The following is a 16,676-nucleotide window of genomic DNA, read 5'->3' on the forward strand; positions in this document are numbered from 1 at the left end:
TATATAATATAAAAATTATTTAGTCACTCTCGTCCCAAGCACCTCTACAATTTCACAGCGTCCGTCACTAGGATGTACCCCTAGGTACTAGGGCAGTACACAGTATCGTATATCTTTGCATACTCATGGTTATGTACATCAGTGTAGAGACAGGATAGCGCTGACAAGGAGGGCACGTTGAGGCTCGATCATAGTAGAGGAGACTGCATTCCACTCTTAAGTAGTGGTTGTGGAATGCTAGGCAGTATGAACATCTGAGTATGAAACAGCTTAAGGTGTGTAGTGAGGGGGGGTCTGCGGCAGGACAGTGTTGCATCACGCAGTACATCACCCGCACCACACTACTCACTCAAAACTCAGCTTGTTTCCTCCTCACACAACATTACTGTGAATATATAAATATAATAATTAGACATGACATGAGTATATATAGTTAATATGGGCTGGAGGGATGAAGTTACTTTACTGAATTTGACGTAGCAAGTAACAAAAGGTATTTGGGCATAAAATTACGTTAATTTAATGTAACTGATAATTATTAAGGACGAGACAGAGCGTCGGAAATTACATTACAATGACCACTTATGTGTTTTATACTAATAGAATAAGGTTGGATTCTGAGGGCCCACCTCATGATCCTAGCATTTTTACTTTTCATAGTATTTATATAAGTGAGTGGATTGTGGTCAGAAAAAACGTTAATTTTAAATGGGGAAGTGCCCAAATACACGTCAAAATGTTCCAATGACACCACAAGAGCTAGAGCCTCTTTCTCAATAGTGGCATAATTTTTCTGGTGTCGTTTAAGCTTAGATGAATAGTAACATATAGGATGGAGAATATCAGTGGATGTTGACTGTTGGAGCAGCACAGCACCCACTGCATAACCACTCGCATCTATATGTAAAAAGAAGGGAAGATTGAAATTAGGACTTTTCAACACAGGAGCAGAGGATAGCAAGCGCTTCAACCTTTTGAACGAGTCTGAACAATCTCTAGTCCAGGTGAACTGAACTTTGCTACTAGTAAGCTCAGTGAGAGGAGCTGCAATCTGAGAAAAGTTTTGACAGAACCTGCGATAATATCCTGCCATACCCAGGAATCTCTGTACTCCTTTCCTATCCTGAGGCACCGGAAATTCAGAAATTGCACGAACCTTAGCCTCAATAGGAGCAACCTCACCTTGGCCGATACAAAAGCCTAGATAGGTAATCTTGGCTTGACCAAAACTACATTTAGCTAAGTTGACAGTGAAGTTGTAGTGCGCCAGTCTCTCAAACAATGCTCTGAGACGCGTCAAGTGTTGTTCCCACTCGTCACTGTACACCACTAAGTCGTCAAGGTAGGCTTCTACTCCTTCTAAGTTGTGGGTCAACTCGTTCATTATACGTTGGAATGAAGAAGCCGCGTTACATAGGCCGAAGGGGGTGACGAGGTAGTTAAACAATCTATCTTGAACAGTAAAAGCAGATATTTCTTGAGCACGTTCAGTAAGCGGGACTTGATAATAGCCTCGTAAGAGATCTAAACGGCTGACAAACTTGGCTCCTGACACACGGTCAATAAGGTCGTCAATGCGAGGTAGAGGATAACCATCAGGCAAGGTGACAGAGTTCACTTTCCTGTAATCAGTGCACATCCTGAAACTACCGTCAGGTTTAGGCACTAAAATACAGGGAGATGCCCATGGACTTTTACTGCGTTCAATAAGTCCGTGAGATAACAGAAAATCAACCTCTTCTCTCAATGCTTTATGCTTTGTTGGACTCATCCTATATGGTGATTGCTTAATGGGTGATGCTCCCTGTACATCAACGTCATGTACACCCAGAGTACAACGTTTAGGAACATCACCGAACAATTCAGGGAAATGCAAAATCATGTTTTTAACATCACCAGCTTTATCAATCCCAAGGTTACTAAGAAAATCGTCTAGTGATTTTAGAGTCACTGAATTTTCTAAACGAACATCTATACCTCTAGAGATGTCAGGTAGACTGACGTTTTCTTCCTCTGTCCTAGGAAGAATAGAAGTAGTAGGTAGAGGACTAGCGTAGTATGCCTTGAGCTGGTTAACATGGTACACATGATTAGATTTCTTTTTCCCAGGCGTACGTACCAAATAATTTACGTCGCTAAGCTTTTTCACTACTTCCAGGGGACCATCATACCTGGCTTGTAGAGCATGACCTGGTACTAATTTCCGAGCCATCACCTTATCTCCTGCTTTAAAAGAACGAGAGACAGCACGCTTGTCATAATGTTGCTTCATTCTAGCTTGGGCTGAAACTAGGTTTTTCGAAGCTAGCTCTCTAGCGGCTGTCAGATGTTGCTGCATTAATGAAGGTGAAGTACTCAATGATGGATTTGATTTTCCTGTCCACACGTCTTTTAACACTGCGAGAGGACCACGCACTTGGTGTCCGAATATTAGTTCAAACGGACTAAACCCGAGACTTTCTTGCTCACTTTCTCTCATAGCGAACAGAAGAAAAGGTATACCCTCATCCCAGTCTCTAGAAAAATGTTCACAATAAGCTCTCATCATGGACTTCAGTGTCTGATGAAATCTCTCTAGAGCCCCTTGGGACTGTGGATGATAACTGGTTGAAAGTACAGACTTTATTCCTAGGTGGGATAATGCTTCTCGAAAGATCTTAGAAGTGAAATTAGATCCCTGATCTGATTGTATCTCTCGTGGCAATCCAACCTGGGAGAAAAATTTCATCAACGCTCTCACAATAGCACGAGCATTAATTTTTCTCATAGGAATTGCTTCGGGATAGCGTGTTGCAGCGTCCATAATAGTAAACAAGTATTGGTTTCCTAGTTTGGTTCTAGGCAAAGGACCAACACAATCAATAATAAGACGTGAGAATGGTTCACCATGCACGGTGATAGGAATGAGAGGCGCAGGTGGAGGTGTGTGCGCTGGCTTGCCTGTCACTTGACACACGTGGCAACGTCGCACATGATCAGCTACTGTTTCCTTCATCTTTGGCCAAGTAAAATGTTTTGCCAGTTTACCGAGTGTCTTCTTGACACCCAAATGTCCTCCTATGGGACTATTGTGAGCAAAATCAATGGCTTGTTCACGAAATGTAACTGGTAACACAACGAGATGCTTGACTGTGGTAGAAACACTATCAGCTGACAACTTACATGTATTTTTCTCCATCAGTACACCGTTACTATAATAGTAACAATTATCGAGATCCTTTGCTTCACTCTCAGTAACTGCTATATCTCTCAGTCTTTCCAGTGACTGATCAACAAACTGATCCTTGATTAAATCATCATGAGTAAGAAATTTAACGTCAGTTGTGTCTTGACTAGGTTGATGACCGGGGGGAGTCAGTGTTAATGATCCTGGGCGCAGAGCGTCACTAAACAACATATTCAAGCCCAAATCATTGTCATCCACTAACTCAACAGGAGACAAGGATGGTTGTTGAATCTTTGACATAGCTCTAGTAATTGCGCTGAGAGGAAATAAAATAGGTTTCTCTCTACAAGCTTCAATGGCATAATTATCATCAGTGTTATTATCAATCACAAGTGGTTCCTTACATATACCAGCATGAAGGATATCGTTCCCTATCAACAAGTCCACTGACCTGATGGGAAATACACCACTGGATATACCCACTGAAATATAACCAGTATAATAGCTTGTTTCAATATAAACTTTGTGCAGAGGCACTTTTATAACAGCCCCTCCATAGGCTTCTAACAATACATCTATCTTGCAATAGGTATCGTCAGTAATGGGCAGTACATCTTCTCTTAATAACGTGAGATAACTGCCAGTGTCTCTGAAAGAAATTATCTCAGTTAGATGTGATTCGTCAAATCCTACTTTACCTCTTGAAAAGTAAGGACTCATTGCTGAACGAATCTTTTCGTCAGATACACTTTCTGATGTTAGTCATCTATCCTGAGTAACATTATCTAAAACAGTAGGATCAGAGGAATTGCTAGGATTTTGGTGCCTTTGTTGCTCGGAAGAGGATACGACTTGAGTGGGGGCGCCAGCCGCACGACTGTTTCTCGTATCTCTTTCTAATTTATAGCAATACTCTCTAGCATGTCCTTTTCTGTTACAATAGGTACATTTAACTTTCTTCTTCTCGATACCAGATTTCTGTCTAGCCACAGAGACAGATTCAGGATTGTGAGTTTTCCTGGTAAAGGTACGAGAAGTTACAGTAGCAGGTACATCAGGCCGGCAATGAGCAGCTGATTTAGGTTGCCAACTTCTAGGACAATTTTTAGTTACCTTGTTTCTTTGTGTTTTAGTACGTACAAGTTTGTGAGAAATCTCGTAATTGTCTGCTAATGCTGCAGTTTCCAGAATATCCGAGGTAGTATGATCGATCAGATATTCTTGTATGTCCGCAGACATACAGTTGTTAAACTCTTCATGTAGCAACAACTGAACAAGGCTGTCGTAGTTGTTACATTTAGCAGCTCTAGTCCATCTCTCAAATGCAACTTTTTTCTCACGAGCAAACTCTACACAAGTTTGATCTTGTCGTCGTTGTAACGTACGAAATGCTCTTTGATAACTTACAGGTAACAAGTTATACGTCTCTAGAATTGTTTGTTTGACAGTGTCATAACTAATGTACTTAGCAAATGGCAAAGCAGCCGTACAAGTTTGAGCTCTTCCCGTCAAAGCAGTATGAAGCAATGTTGCCCAGTGCTTACGTGGCCAGTTCATAGCACGTGCCTGGTTCTCAAACACATCAAAATATGTGTCTAAGTCACTTTCAAAAAACTTAGGAACCATAGATGCAGCTTTCTGCACATTAAATGTGTCCTGTGATATATCAGTCTGTTGTCTTAACAGACGAACATTTTCTCTTTGGAAATCTTCTTCGTTCAATCTCCTCTGTGCCTCAATTTGTGCAGTCTGCAACATAATGAGGCGTTCCAACCTCTCAAACTGTTCCTGAGAGATAGGACCAGTGGGTAATGGAGGAGTAGGGAAATTAACATGGTCTGGACGGTCCTTAGGTCGGACACTTGGTCCAGCCGTCTCTAGAGTGTCTAGATCTGGTCTAGGATAAGTAGATACAGGTGTATCATACACTGTACTAGTATTAGGCTGTGTCATACTACCAGCTATACTCTGTACTATAGTGTCAGTGAGGCGGGAAGGTGTGAGCGAGAACTGAGCTACACTAGGCTCAGACACGAGGCTCACTTCTGCTCTAGTTGCTCTTTCTTCAACTTCAAATAGAGCCATACTTCCTAATTGTGACACTAGGCTTTCAGAATCTGAATCATAATCAGACATCTCTGTATGAGCAGGAAACAATATATCTTTAATTAATGCTCTGACAGTTTCTGCGGTGTAATTCCTGTTATACGTCACACCGAGATACTTGGCTACTCGCCAACACGTCTGAAGTTTTAACGTACTTAACTCAGACAAAGTCAGAGTATCAATTAACTGTTTCACTTTGGCATACATCACAAAAATAATTGTACTACGAGAGAGTGATTAGGGGAAACTATAATCTTGATAGGAATTTTAGTGTTGGTTGTCTTAGAGTTAGAACTCATAAACAGTATTTCCATCTCCTTGGGTCAAGAGACTCAGTCAGGTACATACATCCACCTGGTATGTTGTACAAGACTAAACTCAAAGTCTTCAGATTAGGAAAGTACTCAAAGTGTTTGATCATATAAGTACTAGTATGTCAAACTGGACAATTTCTCCAACACCTTGGATCAAGAGCCTCCCGGACAGGCCCCCATTTGTTACAAAAAACGCGATTCTAAAAGCTTAGAGATCTCCAGTGAATACTAGAAAGGACTGCCCTTCTAGCATCCAGCCTGTTACTGGGTTTTCGTAACAAGTAGTCAGTATCCTTGTCCAATTATCCATTAAAATTCAGTATGGTTCAATAGTGCTTTAGGATTACAACTGGAAGGCTACTAACTAGAGAAATTAAAATTTAATAAATTTATTAAGTAGTAAGTTGTCTAGAGGTATATTATCAAATTAAATTAATTACAACAATCAAAATAAAATCAATCTCTCGAGTTCAATATTATTGTGCTGAAAGCACATATCACATTTATAATTCTTAAGTACCGTCAGGTACATTAACATTTAATAAGATATTACAAATATGTACAAGTGTGAGTATGCGTGTAAGTGCTCTTAAGTAGTTAGCTATGTCTCAAGACTTGAATAAGACTTAAACAAGTGACTGACAAAGTCCTCAAATAAACTAACTTCTTGACCGACTGGCAACCCGAACAGTCTGCTTGAACAACAAAGAATGCTAAGCCCAATAGCAATGCAATATCAAGCGACTACGACACAGAATCAGGAACTGGGAAATAATATAACGACACTAAGTAGGGACCATCAGCAGATCCTCCACTAAAGTTACAAAACTCCCAAAATACTGAATCTACGTTCAGCATAGGAAAAACTGTGACTGTGACAATACACAGGAACCAGTACAAAATTAGGTCAGAAGCTATAGCTCGGGACCTGAGATGTTCAGAGTGTCTATGTGACACACAACCTCAGTACAACGTCGTAAATCACTAAGTCTATACAATGTTCTGTGAACAAAGTTCTACAGAACTAACAAGAATAATGAGACAGACAATCTGTCCAACCAGCAAGCGAGTCTCCAGCAGACTGACAATTTCACGAGAGGTGAGGACACCCCCCCCTCGATCACGTGATAGCTACGTGGACAACTGCAGCTCAGAAGCCGGCAGTATAACGAGCGACAAGCGATAATTACAGTAGTTTGACAATCAAGCCTAACTGAGCACATTTTATATACATCCTAACAACATAAGCTAAATAACAATATAACAGTCAAATAATAATATAAAGTCATACATTTACGATTTAGCTATTATCGCAAATATAAGCAATATAAAATTATATGAAAAGATAATATACATTACATATATACATAATAATCATTGTAACCCATTCAGGGGTTGCAACACTATTGAATTTGCTTTGTCTGTTCCCTAAGGTGAAGTTTAGGATCTTTCTTTAATTTATGGCATAACTTAACAAATCTTTGAGGACAGTTGTATTACAGAGGTCTGAGCTTTACTCAACTTCTAGTTAAGTTATACCAAGAATTAAGAGAAGATCCTGGACTTCACCTTACGAAGCAGACAAAGCCAATGTTATAGTAATTATGGACAAGGTAGATTATAATGGAAAGTTGAATATGTTATTAGAAGACGGGGGAACTTAGGTGCCTCTTAAGACTGCTGCCATAAAATGCCTCTTCTCCCCTCATCCAACCTCTCCTCTTCCCCTCATCCTCACCTGTCTCTTACATACGAGTGAGTAATATTATAAGGTACTCAGTTTACCCTCGTCGTGACGTGGCTCATAAAACTACATGGATTCTTACTCAGAGCAAAATTATCTTGGTCACTATAGCCATTATTTCTGTCCAACATCTCGTGCTGGAATTTACATTATTCCATAAAAATGTTTTAGGTATTTCCTAAATAACATCTATAATAATGATAACATGAATTATAAATAAATTAATGATTATTTCAAAAATATTATTATTATTATTATTAGTATTAGCAGCACTAATTCTAGTTATCATATACATATAATATCATAATTAAAGTATTATAATAAAATTTACAAGATTTATAGCACATTCAACAAGATTATATTGCATTAATTAATGTGCTTTCAAACGAAATAATGCAAAAAGCTCATTAATAAATTTATGCATTTTAACCCTGTAGAAATGAACTAAGCTAATGTATATAACAGGTCACTGTGATTTTTACACATCCAGAGAAGGGTATCTGCCGTTCTCGTCTGGTATTATAAGTCAGAAGGACAACCCTATTGTACCATCTATAAATAACAGGTAAATTATTTTAAAAAGCTTATCAAGTGAATTGTGTTGTTCTATTTTGTATGTGTGCGTGTGTACTCACCTAGTTGTGGTTGCAGGGGTCGATTCACAGCTCCTGGCCCCGCCTCTTCGTTGTTCGTCACTAGGTCACTCTTCCTGCTCCATGAGCTTTATCATATCTCTTTAAAGATATGTATTGATCGTGCCTTCACTACATCACTTCCCAGGCTATTCCAGATCCTGACAACTCTATGACTGAAGAAATACTTCATAACATCCCTGTGATTCAACTTCCAAGTGTTATCCCTTGTTGCTGTGTCCCATCTCTGGAACATCCTGTTTCTCTCCACCTTGTCGATTCCTCTCAGCATTTTATATGTTGATATCATGTCCCCCCCCCCTGTCTTTCCTGTCCTTCAGTTAGTTACCATTTTGTCCTAGGCACATGTCGATTAGACACTAGGCCTGTTGTAGGTGTGTAGGTGTGTGTGTGTGTGTGTGTACTCAGTTGTACTCTCCTAATAGTGATTGCAGGAGTTCAGTCTTAGCTCCTGGCCCTGCCTCTTCACTGGTCACTACTAGGTCCACTCTGTCCCTGCTACATGAGCTTCATCATACCTCTTCTTCAAACTATATATTTGCTCTTCCTCTTGAGTCTGGGTTTTCTGGTCCATCTCCATCCTTCCCTCTCTTTCCTCCTTGCATCTCTGTACACCTCTCTTTCTGTTTCTGTCTTTCTTCTCGTGTTCTGTTGTTGTCGAGGTACACCCAATGGTACGTCGATGTGTCCCTTAGTCGTACTTTTTCCAGTAGGATCCTGTTCCGAGCTATTTCTGACTTGAAAATCACTTTGGCTGGCTGGCTGGCTTTCTCCCCTTGCAAACCTGCCTGTTCTCAGAAAAATTGCTGACTGGGTCATGTCGTCCTCTTCTATTGCTTTCATGATACTTTCATTCACTTTTATCTCCTCCTCTAGTCTTGCTTTGTAAGTTTCTTCTTCAACTTTTTCGAGCCCAAGAACAAAGGCTGACCTCTCCCTTTTGTCCTCCCACTGCATTTCCCTTTGGTTCCCTGAAGGTTTCCTTCAGTCCCCTCTCTCTCAGTTATCCCTGTACCCAATGGCCTGTCATTTTTCCCTCCCCTGCTTTTCCTGGGCACCGCTGTGGTCTATTAGGGCTTCTGCTTATTGCTTAGCTCTTTCATTTCTTTTAGTACCCTCATTACCGATGTAGCAGTTTCTGATGTCATGCCCATACTGTCCTTTGGTTCTTTAGATTGCTTCAGTATTTTTAGTTCCTTTCAGCCTCTGTTGCTGTGGCTTGCAGCTCCCAATTACTGCTCTCAGCAGCCATCCTCTCCTCCATTTTGTTGCTAAGCTCTTCTAGTTTCTTTCCCCTACCCAATCTTCTTTCCCAGACTCACTCTCCAGTCCCCTGGGTTTCCATCCTGTGTGTGTGTGTATGTATGTATGTTCGATTATGCCTCTCCTTGCCTCCTTGTTGTCCAGGTTAGCTCTTAATTAACGTCTGTGCTATTAGAATATACTGTATTGTGGATCTTTATATAGGAAGAAGTTTGTGAGCTGTGTAACTGGCAAGGCCGGTGATGCCCAACCGAACTTTAATGAACATGTGGGTGTCACCTTGTTTTTTCACGATTTCTGTATTTTTTGTGTAGAACTTTGTCCGAGAGGATTTTGTTCATGAAGTTCGTTACACTTCATGACCCTTTAAAGGCTGATGAAATACTTCCTAACATCCATGTGACTCATCTGTGTTTTCAACTTCCAACTGTACTACTGTGTTCCTGTTTTCCCTCTCTTGAGCAGTCTCTCCCTGCCTTCACTAACCAATCATATAAGTATCTTGTATAACGTTACCCTAAGATCCCTTGTCTTTCTGTCCTCTAATGTGGTCAGGATTAGCTTCAATGGTCTCCATTCATAACTCATTTCTCTTAGCTAAAGACTAGTATCGTTGCAAACCTCAGCATTTTTCCCTTTCTTGACATGCTTCATTAAGTATACATTATGTTATACAGCATTTCTTAATATAGGCATATATGTCTTATACATTATTCTGCAGGACTTCTTGCTCAGGTTCTTAAGAGTTGATCATAGATTTACTAGCTATGCATTTGTTGTAGCAGTTATTCACTTAATGTGCACCGCAAAAGACTCGCCATGAAATCGTCCTCCTTGACTGAGGTTCGCAGCATTTGCCCGAGGTCTAGTCATGGATCGGGCCGTGGGGGCGTTGACACTCTGAACACCCTCCAGCTATAACTCCAGCTATCGAGCATATGCTTCCGGTTTGGCCGTCTTAGCCAAACTCCAATCTTCATAAATTTGCATTTACTAGAGTTAAACTGTAATACCCGCTTCTCAGATTAGACTTGTATCCTGACCTGGTCTAGTTATATTCCTTCCTGGTCTTTTCCTTTTTCCATTTCCTCATTATTTTTACATCACCTGTAAACAGGGACACGTCTGGCTTTAACTTCCATTATGTCTTTCACATAAATAAGCAATAGTACATGTTCCAGCATTTGTTACCCGTGCATATTCCGCCACCTCTTTTCGGACAGTCACTCGTTGTTTCCTTATCATTAAATATTCATTTGTGAGATACAGTATCATAAACCTTATCATTCAGAACACAATCCACTGATCCCTCTCTCTCCTGCCTCTCTCCTCGTAGTGTTGTAGACCTGTTGAAGGACTATGAGACAGGGTTTATCATCTCTGAATCAATGTTGTTGTTTACGAACCCACACCTTTCCAGGTGGTCCAACCTTTACCTCTTGATCAACTCCATGATCTTACTATGCGTGTCAGTCAAACTGGCCTGCAACTCGACGCTTCCTCTCTGTTCTTTTTCTTACAACATCTCTGGCAATCGTCACAAGTCTTGAAGATTTTGACCAGAGCGTTATTTACGAAGGGAGAACCTACCCATCCTCGGAAAATTTATCGGCTGTCCTATCTCTTCCTCTCTTACTATAGACCGGATAACCGGTATGATCTGACGTGAATGTATGAGTGTACTCACCTAATTGTGGTTGCAGGGGTCGAGACTCAGCTCCTGGCCCCGCCTCTTCACTGAACGCTACTAGGTCTTCTCCCTGCTCCATGAGCTTTATCACACCTCATCTTAAAGCTATGTATGGTTCCTGCCTCCACTAACTTGCTTGCTAGACTATTCCACTTCCTGACAACTCTATCATATATTTCCTAACATCCCTTTGACTCGTCTGAGTCTTCGGCTTCCAATTGTGACCCCTTGTGTCTGTGTCCCCTCTTGAACATCCTGTCTCTGTCCATCTTATCTATTCCACGCAATATTTTGTATGTCGTTATCATGTCTTCCCTAGCCCTTGTTTCCTCCAGTGTCGTCAGGCCGATTTCCCTTAATCTTTCTTCGTAGGACATTCCCCTGAGCTTCGGAACTAACCTTGTTGCAAACCTTTGCACTTTCTCTAATTTCTTGATGTGCTTGACCAGTATGTGTGTGTGTGTGTGTGTGTGTGTACCCACCTATTTGTGCTTGCAGGGGGTCGATTCATAGCTCGGGGCCCCGCCTCTTCATTGATCGCTACTAGGTTCTCTATCTCACTGCTCCATGAGCTTATCAAACCTCGTCTTAAAACTATGTATGGTTCCTGCCTCCATTACGTCACTTGCCACACTCATCCACTTCCTGACAGCTCAATGGCTAAGGAAATACTTCCTAACATTCCTTTGATACATCTGATTCTTCAGCTTAAAATTGTGGCCCTTTGTTGATACGTCCCATTTCTAGAACATCGTGTCTCTGTTCACCTTGTCCATTCCTCGACGTATTTTGCATGTTATCATGTCTCCCCTGACCCTCCTGTCCTCCAGTGTTGTCAGGCTGATTGCCCTTAACCTTTCTTTGTAGGACATTTCCTTTAGCTCTGAAACTAGTTTCGTTGCAGACCTTTGCACTTTCTCTAAGTTCTTGACGTGCTTGACCAGGTGTGGGTACCAAACTTGTGCTGCATACTTCAGTATGGGCCTGAAGTACACGGTGTACAGTGTCATGAACAATTCCTTGCTAAGGTACCGGAACGCTATTCTCAGGTTTGCCAGGCACCCATATGCTGCAGCAGTTATCTGGTTGATGTGCACCTCAGGAGATATGCTCGGTATTACACTCACCCAAAGATCCTTTTCCTTGAGTGAAGTTTGCAGTCTTTGGCCACCTAGTCTATACTCTGCGGTCTTCTTTGCCTTTCCCAGATCATTATGACTTTGCATTTGGCGGGGTTAAATTCGAGGACCCAGTTGCTGGACCAGGATTCCTGCCTGTCCAAGTCTCTTTGTAGTCCTGCCTGATCCTCATCTGATTTTATTCTCCTCATTAACTTCATATCTGCAAACAGGGACACTTCTGAGTCTATCCCTTCCGTCATGGCATTCACATATACCAAAAATAGGACTGGTCGTAAGATAGACCCCTGTGGAACCCCGCTCGTCACAGGTGCCCACTCTGACACCTCGTCATTTACCCTGACTCGTGTTGCTTCCTTTTCAGCTATTCTATGATCCATTGCAGTGCCCTTCCTGTTATGCATGCCTGATCCTCTAGCTTTTGCACAAATCTCTTGAGGGGCTGTGTCTAAGGTCTTCTTGCAGTCCAAGAAAATGCAATCTACCCACCCTTCTCTCTCGTTTTGTACTTCCATTACCTTTTCATAAAGCTCCAGTAGGTTTGAAACACAAGATTTTCCTTCCCTGAATCCATGTTGGATGTCATTTATAAGACTGTTCCATTCTAGGTGCTCCACCCCTCTCATGATAATTCTCTCCATGACTTTGCATACTAAACACGTCAGTGATACTGATCTGTAGATTAGTGCCTTGTGTCTATCTCCTTTCTTAAAAATGGGAACTACATTCGCAGTCTTCCATATCTCGGGTAATTGCCCAGTTTCAATGGATGTGTTGAAAATTGTTGTTAGTGGCACACACAGCATCTTTGTTCCCTCTCTCAGGACCCACGGAGAGATGCTGTCTGGTCCCACCGCCTTTGAGGAATCAAGTTCACTTAGCAGCTTCTTCACCTCCTTCTCGCTTGTGTGTATTTCATCTAGAATTTGTTGGTATATCCTTTGTTGGTGTATTCCCTTATTATGACTTCCAGGAATCCTTTCTGTCTCTACTATAAATGCTTCCTTAAATATCACATTCAGCCCCTCTCCTACTTCTTGGTCGTTTCTTGGGAGCTCCCCACCTTCTTTCCTCAGCCTGATTACCTGGTCCTTGACTGCTATCTTCCTCCTGATGTTTCGATACAACTGCTTTGAATCAGACTCGACTTTCGATGCACTGTTATTTTCGTATTGTCGCCGAACCTCCTTATCTGTGCATACTCGTTTCTGGCTCTTCGACTTCTCTATTTTCCTGCGTCATTTGTCTTCAATACTTTTTCTATTCTCTATCGCACTTAGTTCTTGCCTCCCTACACCTTTAGGTAAACCAAAGGCTTGTTCTGGTCTTCCCATTATTTCTGTTGCCCTTGGGAACAAACCTTTCCTCTGCCTCCTTGTCACGTAGCCCATCATTTCGTTTACTGATTTTCTTACCAATTCTCTTTCCCACTGGACCTCCTGCAGGAAGCTCCTCATGCCTGTGTAGTCCTAGAACCACGTGATTACTAGCTCTGAGAGGCCTTTCATATGTGATGTTTTCAATGTTGGACCTTCTCAAGATGAATGCAAGGTCCAGTCTTGCTGGTTCATCCTGACCTCTCTCTCTGGTAGTGATGATGATCCATGATGTTTTCCAATACCACATCAATCATCTTTGTTCTTCATGTTTTGGGACCCCACTGTAGCTCCAGGTTTTCCCACTCAGTCTTCTTGTGATTGGAATTGCCCACAATTAGTAACTTTCCTCTACCCATCTGAGCTCTTCTGGCCACCTCAGCTAGTATGTCCACCATTGCTCTGTTGCTCTCTTCATATTCTTCTCTTGGCCTCTTGCAGTTCTGTGGTGGGTTATACATCACTGCGATGACTTCCTTATATCCCCCAGACTGAACTGTACCTATTATGTAATCTCTTTTGTCCATTTCGTCCATTCCTTCCATTTCCTCAAATCCCCATCGGTTTTTAATGAGCAGTGCAACTGCTCCTTCCTCTCTGCTCCTTTTATCTTTCCTCCATATCTGATATCCGGGTGGGAAGTTTGCATTTGTTACCATCCCAGTGAGTTTCGTTTCTGTGAGTGCTATGATGTCTGGGGATGTGTCCTTGACTCTTTCATGTCACTCCTCACATTTACTTGTTATTCCATCTGCATTCATGTACCAAACCTTCTTTTCTAAAACTGTGGTCTGGGGAAAGTGTTGGGGTTGGGGGAGTGGGGGACCTGACAGGGAACTATGGGGGGTTGCTGTGGGGGGTAGAGTTTGTGATGAGAGGGAGTTGAAGCATTGGGTATGGTGTGTGGGTTTTTGGTTAGATTGTTTGGTTGCACTGGGGTTGTTGTGGTTGAGGTCCTTCTGTAGGTAGTTGTGAGGAAGTTGTATTTGCTCTTCCTCCTGAGTCTGGGTTCTCCTGGTCAACTCCATCTTTGCTTCTCTTTCCTCTTTGCATCTTTGTACCCTCTCTTTCAGTTTCTGCCTTTCTTCTTGTGTTGTGTCACGGTCAAGGTATACCCTCTGGTACGTCAGTATGTCTCTTAATTGTGCTTTCTCCTGCAGCATCCTGTTTCGAGCCGATTCTGCCTTGAAAATCACTCTGGCCAGTTTTTTTTTTCTTGCACAACGCCCTTGGCCCGTTGTGAGAATTTTGTGTGTGTGTGTGTGTGTGTGTGTGTGTGTGTGTGTGTGTGTGTGTGTGTGTGTGTGTAATGGCATTCTTGTCACATTGTTTACCTCACAGTATATGCCAAACAAGAGCACTGAATAGCCTTTGCACTCTTATTTGTACACAGAGTTATGGCACTTTTGGAATCCGGGATATTCGTGAGATGGTTCAAGACAAACATTCCCAACTCTACCACGTGTCTCAACCCGCCCAAGAAGTTCACCATCCGCTCCTCACTATCTCTAGCAAACCTTTGGGTACAATAACATCACACTTGTTCTGTATGGAAATATAATTCCCCTTACATTTTAAAAGCTCAAATCTTAAATTAAACTAAAAATTTTTATCACTATAAAATTAGCACTTTGTTTTATATCTCTCAGGGAATGTTTGTGGTTGGCGCCGCTGGAACATCAGTCAGCTTATTAGTGTTTTGTCTTGAGGTCCTAGTGCACTCCAGGGTAAAACCTACACAAGTGACTCTCACATAGTAAGGCTTCGGTCAGATGACCAAAAGCTGCAGCTGTGGGTCATCATATGACTGAGACCCGCGTCAGGAAACACTTGTCCTGGTTCCTGACAAACCTTACCTGACATACTAAGATGAATTTCTTTTCACTTTTCCCATAATTCTGTTAAATGAATCAGAATATTTACAGTTTTACTATATAGTTTAATCATACCTAGGTATACTAGTGACTTTCTTTGTACTTTATATTTTGTAATATGTAAACCTCACATTGCAAACTTTACGAAGAAATAAAAATTTTGAATAGTTGTACATATAAAAAAAATCCCAATTTCTTAACCTCAGATTTTTTAGCGGACTTTTTAACTAGAAAAATCTGCATTTGTTTTAAAAATAAATGAAGCTGTTCTTGGTTATTTAATGCACAATATATGAAGTTATGCATCAAATAATTATGGACCAACATCTCTGAAATTATCAAAGGCATTTCTAATGAAGAAACATTGATGCAGTATCAAATAAATGAATTCAGGTAAAAAAAGATTTCATTTATATTTTTACATCCGTGAAAAGAAAAACTAGAAAATTTGTTATTAAGTTTTATTAAATTTGTCTTTTCATTAACTGGCAAATTGTCCTATGGAGCAGAAATTATGATCATTTTGATAATCCTGAAGACCAGTTGAAGGAGTCATGTTTATGTATGAAAAGATAGAAAGATTTGCTTAAAAAAGTAGATCAGTAATGGATTACTACTTAACTTTTCTCTCGGAAATAACTATTCTTCAATATTTAACCAGTGGCAGCGTTTATCACTGTGTGTTTAATAGTGAATTTTAAACTTAGAAGTTTGGTTTGCCAATGGGAAACTCCATTTTGCCAGTTCTTAGTAGTCTATGCATGAATCTTTTTTAAACAATTTGCCAAGTAGAATTCATCCATATATTGCTTAATTATATCAATATGAGCATGATGTCTTAAGTTTGCAGTCATTCCACTGTTGACCTTGCTACTGAGAAGTCACAGTCGCTCTACCTCAAGAAGTATCCCTTCGATCCCCTTCGGGGAGGGAAATTTGTAATCCTACACACCGTCTCATTTAGTCTTTTACGATGCTTTCGTATCGCGTAAAGATCAAGCCAACCAGTGGAGTTATCAATGATTCCACCAAACTTGTCCTTGCAGCCACTGTAAACACCTGGTTGCAGGTAAAATTTACAACTATCCACTATTTGAAAGACTCCTTCATTGTCGTCTCTACTGACGATACTGAAGCTTTTGAACTGATGGAAGACACCGCTGTGAAGACTCTGTGACCGACAGTTTACCGTCTCTCCTTCACCTTCCCTGCTGGCGAAATGTTGTTTTCGTCAAACGGTTGGACAAGATCATCACATCCCTATCGACTGGGGACTTAAGACCTCTATCGAGGAACATAACACCTGGGCCTCGATTAACAACATCACCAAAATCCCAAATGCTTCTTCAAT

General features: G+C 41.1%; 1 protein-coding gene across 1 annotated transcript in view; it reads left to right on the forward strand.

Moving 5' to 3' along the window:
* Positions 1 to 15,432, forward strand: part of LOC138854997 (glutamate receptor ionotropic, kainate 2-like) — a 52,584-nt gene extending 37,152 nt beyond the window's left edge. Inside the window, exons 10-12 of the mRNA XM_070101509.1 lie at positions 7,796 to 7,895; positions 14,845 to 14,974; positions 15,101 to 15,432. Of these exons, the coding sequence (XP_069957610.1) occupies positions 7,796 to 7,895; positions 14,845 to 14,974; positions 15,101 to 15,208 (338 nt within the window). The 3' untranslated portion in view covers positions 15,209 to 15,432. The remainder of the gene's footprint in view (positions 1 to 7,795; positions 7,896 to 14,844; positions 14,975 to 15,100) is intronic.
* Positions 15,433 to 16,676: the final 1,244 nt, after the last annotated feature.

Source organism: Cherax quadricarinatus, chromosome 77 (genome assembly GCF_038502225.1).
Source record: "Cherax quadricarinatus isolate ZL_2023a chromosome 77, ASM3850222v1, whole genome shotgun sequence".
In the NCBI taxonomy this organism is placed as follows: Eukaryota; Metazoa; Arthropoda; class Malacostraca; order Decapoda; family Parastacidae; genus Cherax; species Cherax quadricarinatus.